Source organism: Carlito syrichta, unplaced genomic scaffold, assembly GCF_000164805.1.
Source record: "Carlito syrichta isolate Samal-C Ts95f unplaced genomic scaffold, Tarsius_syrichta-2.0.1 Scaffold308755, whole genome shotgun sequence".
NCBI lineage: Eukaryota > Metazoa > Chordata > Mammalia > Primates > Tarsiidae > Carlito > Carlito syrichta.
In genome coordinates this window covers 71,600-83,669 of record NW_007252851.1, presented here as the reverse complement: position 1 = coordinate 83,669, position 12,070 = coordinate 71,600, and the positions used below count along the sequence as shown (strand labels likewise).

At 34.3% G+C, this 12,070-nt stretch overlaps 1 protein-coding gene across 1 annotated transcript in view; it reads right to left on the bottom strand.

The window, feature by feature from the left end:
- Positions 1–12,070, bottom strand: part of VPS13B (vacuolar protein sorting 13 homolog B) — a gene marked incomplete at its 5' end in the record, with an annotated part of 272,185 nt that overhangs the window by 194,807 nt on the left and 65,308 nt on the right. Inside the window, one exon of the mRNA XM_008065666.2 lies at positions 3,515–3,652. Coding sequence (XP_008063857.2) covers positions 3,515–3,652 — 138 coding nt within the window. The remainder of the gene's footprint in view (positions 1–3,514; positions 3,653–12,070) is intronic.

The window sequence follows — 12,070 nt, the reverse complement described above, 5'->3', positions numbered from 1 at the left end:
TAGTATTCTATTACCTAAAATCTGGAAAAAAATATAATTTTCTTGACTTACCAAAATCTATAAAATAATACATTCATATGACAGAAGCTATTTTACTATGTCCTGGTTATTCCCATTTAATTAGCAGTGTACAAGTCTTACTATTTGCTATAGGTTTTTGATTGCAAAATTTATATAGTAGTGTGGCAATCTGGCTATGTAGTGATAGAACATAATTACTCTATAAAAGAACATCTACTTATATATTCTAAATGACAAATTGTTTATGGCAAGAACATTGTTGCCTGGGACAGGAAATTCTGGAGCAATTCAAAGTTGTTAGGTTAGTGTTTTAGCTGAAACCCCACCAGCTAATTTACCATTTAAAATAATCTTCCATTAAATAAAAGAATTTTTGGTTAAAATGTTTTAGACAAAAACTTAAATCATTCATTGGATTTGATATTTAATTTTTCATAATTAATGTACCATTCTAAAAACTGCTCATCTCTGCCATTTGCCCATCTCATGCCCCAAAATATCTTCAGTTTGGCTCTCAAAAACTGTGACTGATGCCTTTTAGAAAAGCATATACAATTTTTAAAAATCACACATGTATGATTTTTAAAATAATTTTTAATGAGTCATATAAAACCTGGTACAAAAAGTATCATCCTCAGACCAATAACATCCACTTCATTTGGAACTTGCTAGACATAAATAGTTTCAACTCCTACCTTCTAGAACTATTAAACTACCATTTGCGTTATTTTTTTTTGAGTTGGAGTCTCACTCTGTTGCCCAGACTGGAGTGCAGTGGCCGCTACCGGCCACTGCAGCCTCGACCTGCTGGGGTCCGGCAATCCCACAGCCTCAGTCTTCCGAGTAGCCGGAATTACAGGCGCGCGCTACCACGCCCGGCTGATTTTTTTATTTATTGTAGAGATGAGGTCTCGCTGCCCAGGTGGGTCTCGAACCTGCGGGCTCAGGCAATCCATTCACCTCAGCCTCCCAAAGGCGTGGGATTACAGGCTGAGCAACCGAGCCCGGCTCCATTTGCATTTTTAACAAACCCCCAGAGATGCTTCAAATGTGGAACAGAGTTTGAGAACTGCTGCTGTAAAATAACTGTTTAAATTAATTTACTTAAAAGTTTACATCTCTAAATATATTATCACTACTATTATTATTATTTTATTTTTTGTGTTTTTTTTAAATCGAGGTCTCACTTTGCCACTCAGGCTAGAGTGCAGTGGTGCCATCACAGCTCACTGCAGCCTCAACTTCCTAGGCTCAGATGACCCTTCCACCTCAGCCTCCCAAGTTGTTGGTACTACAGACACATGCCACCACACATGGCTATTTTAACAATTTTTTGTAAAGACAAGATATTGCTATGTTGCCTAGGCTGGTCTTGAACTCCTGGGCTCAAGCAATCCTTCCACCATGGCCTCCCAAAGTGTAAGAATTATAGGTGTGAGCCACCACACCTGGCTGAAATTATCACTAGTACTGAATAAACGTAAAATCAGAAATGGTATGTATCTAATTCCAATTTTGAAAAGTATCTTAAGAAACACAAACGTATAACTACTTTAAAAATCATATTTCTACTACATAGTTATGTTAAATGCTAGAACTATACATATATAATTTTTTACTTATTCATTGGTATCTCTAAAAATAAATTTATTTGGTCGCCTTGAAAATATGGTATATAATTTATCACAAACTTGCAAATTCCGTCTTTTTACAAACAACTCAATCAAAAATAAAGAGAACCACTAACAAGATTAATTTTCGAGCCAAATGAATGAAAGACTGCCTAAAAACAAAAGAAACCTGAGAAATAAGAAGTTTCCCTGACCCTCCTCCATGAACCATGTGTTCTTACCCTATTTCATCTGTTCTATCATGTTCAGAAAGAAATCAAGAAGTGTCCTAAAACTGATGTAATATGAAAGCACTGTAACATAATTTCTATGGCAGATTTTTCTTTTTTTATTTTTTACTGGTACATAGAATTTTTTTTTTTTTTTTTTTTTTACAATTGACTTGGATCCAATGAAATATGGTACTTCACACTCACTAACCAAATACTAGGAACTTACACTTCTCCAATTTATCTATTACTTCACTTCAAAGACTTCTTCCAACACTTTGACAACTCTTTTATCCTTTATCATCAGTTTCTTGCTTTCTTTCAAGTCTTTAAAACTATTATCTAAGTATTTATCATCATCATCAGAAATAGTTCTTTTATACTTATACATCTTCACAATACCAGCACTGGAGAAATATGGTGAAGAAGAACTGTGCCCTGGTGAAAGGGTCAGTGGAGGTCATTTCAAACTCTGTTTACCCCAGCCATCATGAGTGGCCTTCTTCATCTGTAGTGACAGGTCATAAGTACACTGGCATGTTACAACACACATTATGAATAAAGCCTACATATGGATATTTTTCCGTCATTAAAATTCATGCTTTGCAAGAATATTCTGGCGTATCTTAAGACAGTGCATCAATGTTTTAAATTCTCAGTGAAGAAATTAAAATTCATTTCATAACTATCATATTGTGAAGCACTTTAAGTATAAAATCACAAAAGCAAAACCAAAGTACAGTAATTTCTGTTAAATAAGTAGCTAAGACCATAACAGGTGAGGAAAAAAATAACAGAAGGATGAACATGAGGAGAAGGAAGAAGAGCGGGAAAAAGAAGGTGACAGAAGAGGAGGATAAGGAGAGGAAAATATTTAGTTATGCTGAAATTAGCATAGTACAGAAGTTATAGAGACCTAAGTTTGAATGACCTAAGTCATAGAGACCTAAGTTTGAATGATGTCTCTGTTGCTATGACCTTTGGCAATTCACTTCACTTTGCTAAGTCTTAGCTTCTTTATTCATAAAACAGGATAACTATAGTGCCTATTCCTAGGGTCTACACCAGCATGTAAAGTGCCTATGACATTATTACCACTTACTACATTTTGATATCCGTGTCTATCTAAAATTGAGTGCTTGCTTTTTCCCCAAGCACTTTCCTAAGCATTTGAAAGAGGTGTATTTAACTATCAAATCGAATCTGTCTACATATATTACCTTATGTATGTATATCAGGATTCTCCTCTTATCCTATCCATCCATCCATCCATCCATCCATCCATCCATCCATCCATCCATCCATCCACCCATCCATCCAATCTCTTCATATTCAGGTAAGGAAACCGAGATACAGAATATTAGATCGAATGTCTAAGAGTATAGTTAATAGAAAAGATAAAATAAAATATTGGGACTTCGGCTTCCAGTCAACTATTGTTTAATTGATAACCACTTCTTGTCAGACTAAAGGTAATTTTTAATACATATTTATATTTGCCTTTTGATCTCTGAAATGGGAAAAGGATACACTTCTAGAAAACAAACTATTCATTTTTTTCAGCAAGGAACAAGATTGTTAATAGATCCTATATGCATGCTAATACACTCAACATGAAAAAAAATGTACACACATTTGAATTATGACTCTTACCTGGTCCATTAAGAAAGTCTTTAATTTGTAGCGTTACAAGAGAAGGTGGAATACCACTTTTGCTATCTATTTCTCCAGGCACTGTCTGCAGCCAAACAGTACAGTAATCAAGGGCTTCAGGCAGAGTCTTCCCGGGATCTAAAGTGACAAAATTGAAATTAAAACCATCTATTACATCACAAATATCTCATTTTGGTTTATGAGTCTGAATTGATAAATGAGAGAAAAAATGGTTAATTGTATGAAATCCTCATTGTTTCATTTGTACACATATAGTATGCAAGTACTTGTATCAAAAAAGATCAACTATCTCTGTACAAGGTTGGATGACAAAATCATGTTTTCCAGAACTAGGCCAAAGAGGAAAAAACATTTCAAATCTTGTATCATCTTTGGGAGAAGGCAAAGTATCTGTACTCTAAGCTGCTGACTGATAACAGTTTAATACTTGGAAATTTTCTTAAAGGTGATGTTGGAAACAAAGAAAAAAATGGCAATCTTGTCAGTTTCAGAAAAAAGAGCATATACATGTTCAAAGATACAGTAGGTTAGTACTACTTAGGGGCTATTTGATGTGTTTCAGAATTTTACTGATATTACAATCACTTTTTACTGCTAGGCTTTTGAAGTTAACATCAGTAGCTTTCCCACAACCTTCTTTAATGATAAAAATTGGACAGTCTTTTATTAGTCCCAATTATGACTGAAACTTGAGTTTTCTGTTTTGCCTATTTTTCTGTTTAATATTATATATACATATTTACTTTTTCTGGTTAATATGAATTAAAAAATATTTTTGGCTATTGGTGACAGCAAATTGAGTTTGCTTTTTAATGCTTAGAAAGCCATAGCTTTTATTGAAATAGCTCTTTAAATAAAAACGACTGCTATATCTTGGCGTACAGTGTAAGCTTTTAAAACAACTTCTAAATATTCAGTTTTTCTTTAGTTTCATGATTGTTTTATTCTCTATGTTTTAATAGCCTCTGGATGTCAATATTATAGGGACGTTCTTGCCACAGAGTCCATCTATTCCATTTTCAGTCTATTTGAAATGTGTTATTAAAGTGTTATTTATTTTAGGTTTTATTGATTGGATTGCTTTCAAGAATAGCATTTACATGCAGTGTATTATATTCAACATATGGTTATTTAGTGGTACTGTCATATGTGAAGCGGGCATATAAATTCTGCCTTGGAATTTGTATTTCTTGACCTTATCTTGTGATCCTTATGAAATTTGGCACATATGAACCTTATGTGATTTCAAAGAAAATACTGAAAGCAATTGATCGTGACATTAGATCTATGTGGCAAAGATCAAACAGTAAACTAGAGCATTCTTCTCTTTTTATATGATCAGTGAATTTAAAGCAGTGAGAATATGCATAGTAAGTAGATCTATTCCATAGTAATACTATACTATCCTCTCTATTAAATATAGTGGTCAAGTTTGCTGAAAGGATGATAAAAATCTGTTGCTAGTAGATCTATAATCAGTCTGTAAGATCTTTGTAACCTGCCAGGATCTGAATGTCTTATTTCTAGAGTCCTATCATCAAAAATAGCTGTTATCAAGTGAGTGGTAATATACTAGATCTATATAAGGAGACATAATTCATTATGAAAAGAATGCTATCTGGAGAAAAAAACAATCTAACAGAGAAAACTCAGATGTTAAATTATATGAATAATAATGAACAGAGATGAATAAAATTGATGTGGAAATATTACTATGTTGTATAAAAACTGGCAAATAAAACTTAGGATGATCACTAAAACAAGCTATAGGAAATACATATTCTTATTTATATTTTATTTTAAAGATGTGGGGGTACAGGAATTGCATATTCTGATTTGTGTGGCTTTGGAAGAGTTGTTATTCTTGTGGCATTTAAAATATACAATACATTTTAAATATTTTTCTAGGGATAAGGATTCCAAGAAGCAGAATAATATATACTCAGAGAATGTAAGTATATTAACTATCGTGTTGTATGTCAACAATAACAATAAGACATCAAAGCTGGAAAATACAAGGCCTGACTAAACATACATGACGATATAAAACGTTTGTCAAAGAACATCATGAATATAGTAAAAAGTCAAATAACAAAAACAAACTGCAACATATGTGTCAATGACAGAAAAAGGGTATCATTAATATATAAAGAGTTCACGGAGCAACCTTTTTGGGTCTTCTCCCACTGTGGGAGATTTTCTGTCCTTTCAATAAATCCTGCTTTCAAAAAAAAAAAAAAGAGTTCACATAATTAATATAGAAACATCTATGGAAGATAGAATAAACAATAAATAAAATTAATAAGCAAAACAAAAACAAATGGCATATAAACATTTAAAATATAAGCATTAAAATATACTAAATTTTAGTAGTAATAAAAGAAGCAAATCTTTAAAAATAAGGGAGAATTTTTCACCTATCAGATAGACTAAGACTAAAAAACTGATAATGCTTGTGATGGTTTGTGATGAGGGGTCCCCTCTTATCCAATGGTGGTAGGCCTTTTGGGAGGGCAATTTATAATACATAACAGATTTTAAATGCACATATCATTTAGTCTAGCAAATTAACTCGTAGAAATTTAATTTCAAAGAAGACGTCAGATAAGTGTATAACACACACATATTCATTGGAGAATTATAGTAAAAAATAGAAACTAACCTAGATGTCCATCAACAAACTTGTTTGTTGGGTAATCCATAAAATTGTTTAAGAGAATCAAGCAGGTCTATATGTATTGACATAAGTATATTGTTAAAGGTGGGGGGGGGATGAGCACATTTAGGATTCCTCTTCTACAAAGAATTTATTTACATTTTTCTATTGGTTCTTTTTCTTACTGACTTGTAGAAACTTCTTATACATTCTGAGGATCAGTGTTTTGTTTGCCATGTACGGCAAATACATCCTCATATTTTTAAAAAAAGAGGTAATCTTTTAACTGTATTCTGATGCTTTCTGCATATATACTTTACAGATGTGGTAAAAAATCCATTAACTTTTACTTTATGAATTTACCCCTATGTTATTATATATTTTCCTATGGTTTCTTGAAGCATTTTAAAGTTTTTGTTTTTACCTTTAGCTGTTGAATCCTTCTGAAGAGCACTGCTTTATGAAAAAATAGGAAAAATCTACTCAGTTTCACGCTTAATCAGGAATATACAAATGAAAACAAGAAATATATATTTTTTAACTCATCAGATTGATAATATCTTGCGTGGGAAGAGAAGGAGGAGAAACTAATTCTCCCATGGATGGGGATAAGAGTATACATGCTGTATATTTGCATGGACAGGAGAGAGCCTGACAAAGAGTATCTATCAAAATTCTAAATATACCTGTCCTTGGAATCAAAAAGCCCATCTGCAGGACTCTATCTTAAAGACATACCTAAGAAAATATAGCTAAATGTCCAAAGAAGTTAACAACAGTATCATTTGAAATATTAAAAATCTGGGAAGGGTAAAACTACGTATCCATCTATATAGACAAGAGGTAAAATAAATTATGACCAAATTATGAAAACTGCATAGAACACTATGCTGCTGATAAAAAGAATGGAGTCAATCTCATACACGGGTATAGAAATATAGAAAAAAAATTATTGAATTATTTGATTAATGTTTTATTATTGAATAAAACAAAGAAATAGAACACAGATTTAATAAATTCAAATGTAAAAAAACCTATCTACATACACATACATGCCTTTTTTTTAAGTACTGGAGGATGGTCATTTCTAGGATGATCCTAAACATATGCTGACATATGAAGCTGTAAGTTATTCAGGACTGAAGACAAAAGCAAGCATTTACCAAGCATTTACAAACATTAAAATAAAGAAGGAAGGAAAAAGCACTTCAGTTGACATTTGATGTCTTTCTCTCATCAAGGTATAAACTAGGAGGACAGCAAATTCTGATCATGTAAATAAAAGAGTTTTCCAGTTAAGTAAGGTGGGTTTTTTTTTTTTTTTGAGTTGGAGTCTCACTCGGTCACCCAGACTGGAGTGCAGTGGCCGCTCCCAGCCACCGCAGCCTCGCCTGCTGGGCTCCAGCGATCCTTCCGCCTCAGCCTTCCAAGTAGCCGGAATTACAGGCATGCGCTACCAAACCCGGCTGATTTTTTGATTTATTGTAAAGATGAGGTCTCGCTGCCCAGGTGGGTCTTGAACCCGCGGGCTCAGGCAATCCACTCACCTCAGCCTCCCAAAGGCGCGGGATTACAGGCTGAGCCACTGAGCCTGGCTAAGTAAGGTGATTTTATGCAGGTACCTCTCTTTCAGTAGATGTTTGAGAACCTGGACATCTGGCATCACACCTAGGTGTCTGCTCTGGGGCAATCACGGGGGAGATGAATTAATAGGAGAAAAAAGAGAAACCAACTGGTAGTTGAATTGGCAATAATAGAAATTAGAAATTAAGCAACTGTAAAAGTCTAGGAAATATATATAAGACAGCCAAAATGACTATTTCTCAACAAAACATTAGGACACTCAGTTTCTTAAAATATGCCTGAATTTACAAGGCTGACAAAACAGAATAACAAATCAGTAACATCCAGAAAAATAGACTGCAGGCTTGATAAATATTGAATGTATGACAGGTCTGGTGGCTCCTCTCCCAGTTTGGGTTAAAATCTCTATTTTGGATATCCATGCAGTCATTGTGGTTAGAAGCAGAGCAGTTGTAGCAGTAGAAAGGTATGTCAGAATCCCAGATAAATGGCTCAAGTTTGAAAGTCAGCCCTTAGTCCCTCATGCTCTAACGGCTGGATGTTGAGGGGCATGGCTCCTAGGCTACCTGTACTGTCTTCAATTTAACTTTTTAAAAATTCCATCATCAGCTCTAAAAAACAGGATTCATATTATACATTCCTCAGGGTCAACATACCTGGGAGAGCACCAGATAAACTAAGGTTAAAGGAGCTATAAATACAATATATATTGGGTAACAAATAGAGAAAGCTATTTTATATTGGAAGCCCTTTCAGATTTCTCCATACTTAGTAAGCACCTATTATTATTCCTGATGTTGATGAGCACATTTGTGCTGCTGTTGATAAGCCTAAGAAACAGGAGAAAGTCACATCTTATGTGTTATATATCTTATGTTTATGATCTGGTCAGAATAAATGACAAACTGCCCATAGCCATACATTTTGTTCAAAGTGAAATTTTGTTCAATGTGAATAAATAAGACATTTGTATTAAGTTGTAATATTTGTTTTTCTTCTGGGTTGACCTGCCCCCAAACAAATAAACTTCAGCATACCATGTCATAAGGAGTACCTAAAAAGTGGGTTCTAAAAGCCTCAACTCAGGTCTCAGATGAATCAAGGCTTGCATGAAGACTTGACCAAGGTCGTATTCTTTGTAGATTTGTTCTTCTTCAGAAAAACTGTATTTTCACCTAACTGCTTGGGAGGGCTTCCATTAAATCTGATACAAGTGGTGTTTTAAAGTGCTGCTCACTATTAAAAAAAATTCAGAGTTAAGTATATCTTTACTTTCTATTTGAATTGTATAAAATATAAAGTGAGTTAGTGCAGTCAACTCAAAATGAAAATCTGAAAGTGAACTCACTTCTTTTCTTCTTTTATTAATTTTTTACTTTTGCAATCTATCTGACAGCATTCAGGGAACTATGCAATGGGGAAAAACATCTGACAAGGTCAACTTGGGCAGAGATGGGAAGTACGGTTTGGAAGGTGAGGAAGCAGAGTCTGGCTATCACTTCAAATCATTAACTGGGTCCACTGATTCCACCCACAAAACTAACCCACCTTCTCTGGACTCACTGTGCCTCAGTTTCTTCCCTTCAATGAAATGAGAAATAGCAGCATCCACCACAGCCAAGAGATAATAACAGCACTTTATGGACATAAAATACCTCTCACTGTAAGCTCATTTATTTTCTTTGCAATCTTTTACTTATCTAAAAATTTGTCTTCCATGCTCACACGGGAGAGCTGAAAGCTGCAATTTTTAAAGCTTTATTATCATTCTGTTTTTTTCCATTTTGTGGTAGATGTTTATTTTTCATAACTAAGTTGAATTTTTACTAAGATACTAAAGAAAACAGAATTTTTTCCCACAGATTTCAGTGATGATAATTTCCTCATTTTAAGATTGATGTAACACCGGATATATAATGAAGTCCAATTACACTGGTACTGCTTTTTTTATTTTTTAGTTGGAGTCTCACTCTGTTGCCCAGGCATGCTCATGGCCATCCCAGCTTCGATGTGGTGGGCTCCAGCGATCCTTCCATCTCAGGCTTCCAAGTAGCCAGAACTACAGGCACATGCTACCATGCCTGGCTAATTTTTGTGATTTATTGTAGAGACGAGGTGTCACCATGTTGTCAGATCATGAACCCGCGGCCTCAGGCAATCCTCTCGCCTCCTAAAGTGCTGGGATTACAGGCTCAAGCCACCACACCTGGCTAGAACTGTTAATTAATTGGGTTTTAGTGTACTTCATTTTAACCATGTTTTCTGTCATCCTACTTCTGGTATTAACTTCTTGCTATACTCATCTGATCCTGTTGCTATATATAATCTTGAGTACCAAAATCTTATGCAATATTATCAACTTTTGGAATTACACCATGCTTTAACTATCAGTGTTACTGATGCTTATGTTAGCATTACTGATGCATATACTGCTGATAATGAATATGTTACTGAATATATTACTAATGCTAATGTCAACATTATTGATGAATGTAAAATTAATGTTTTTCCTAAACTATCATTGGAGATTCCAATTTCAGTAACTTTTTGCTTTGATGTCATTACTGCATTGAATTTTCTGATAGCAGCATATGATAAAAAACATCACAAATCCCTCAGCAGCATAAAAAAACAAGTCCTTGTGTAACACAGCACTGGAAATAGCTTCAAGATTTACTTCTACCTGTATTTTATTGGTTCTAGAAAGTTCAGGACTTACTGTGACTTTTTAAAAAAGAAATAACAGACTATGTATTTGATTCACTTTTTCATGAAGTCTTCAATGACCTGGTTTTATGGGTTAGAAGATATTATAGTCTGCCATAGCTAATAAGCCCAGGCCTGGTCCTGGCTGCCATGGAACCATGGTGTTGTCTATGGCTGCTTAGGGAGACTGGTTCTCTCTGGCCTGAGGTATTCTGGGCTGTCGCATTTATCAAAAATAACTTAAGTAACTTTTAAGGAATACTTGAGGGACAAATGGCAGGTGATGTGGTAGTGTCCCATAAAAGAAGTCTGTGAAATAGTTTGTCACTGACTCATGATCACAGTTTTACTTTCATGGAGCTTTCCCACATTTTGTTCTATGAGGGTTTATAACATGGGAGAAAGTGTGGGGTAATGAAAAAAACATGGACTTTGGAAGTATTAAGATCTAGGTATAAGTCCTCACCCCTTTTACTGAGTAAATTTAACTTTACTGAGTCCCATTTTTTTTTGTTTCCAAAATGGGGATAATAAAATTTGTGAAATTGTTGACAATATCATATTAGATAATGTGTATAAAGTAGTTTTAAGGGATGGGTTCAATAAATAGCTACTATTTTGTTTCTTACAGCCAAAATCTAACCAAAATGAGGATGTGTGTATGGCATGTTTTTGAAGTATCTAGTCTTCCTAGATGTTTAAAAACTTAAAAAAAAAGTTTTTCCATGCCTTAAACTTATGAGTAAGGAAAATAACGATGCAGGGTGATGCCTGAATCCTCACTGCTAATGCGAGATGAATTTTTGAGCGGGTAAACCTTGCCCATAAGGTGACCTGCTTACTTTGTGGGATGACTGGGAGTCCCAATCCGCCTGTCCCCCTTACATTTTTTTTTAAAAAAGCTTTCTTTTATCTCCCATTAAAGATACGAAGAATATAATAGAAAAGACAAAAAATAAAAAGCCTGGCTGATAAATTTCTTTACATTTAAAATAATAATTACCAGGGTTTAAAAAAAATAATCAACACATTTTACTTCCCTTTTAGTATTTCAGGCTGAGAAAAAAATTATTCACCTGACAACTTCCCTCGACTTTGGTTCTGAAAATTGTCAAAATTATATTCTTACCTCCTTTCCCATTCCTTAGAAGTTATTTGGTCTACATGTGAATCAAGGAAGTAAATAATCTGCAAGTCAAAATATACTGCTTTCTATTTTCTAAACTAGAAGTTAGAGTAGTGACTCCTCTTCACAAGGCATCTTGGTATCTCAACTTTTATACAAAGAAGAGCCTGGAGACTTTAAAATAATTTACAAGTAAACATGGTGAGTGCATCAGGATTTCAATTTCAAAGAGCTTTATTTTTAAGGAAGATCAAGTGGAATTCATAGCTCATCAGATTAGAGTGAGAGAAAAAATCCCTAAAAAGGAATCTGGGTAGTAGGTGAATGCTTAGAGATTCCTTACTCTGGCTTCCTTTCTCTCAATTCATTAAGACAATATGGTTCTAATGGTCTTTTAGCTTAATTCTTTTATGCCCAGCCAAGAACAGACAAAGGTGTTCCTCAAAAGAATCTGCAGATAATT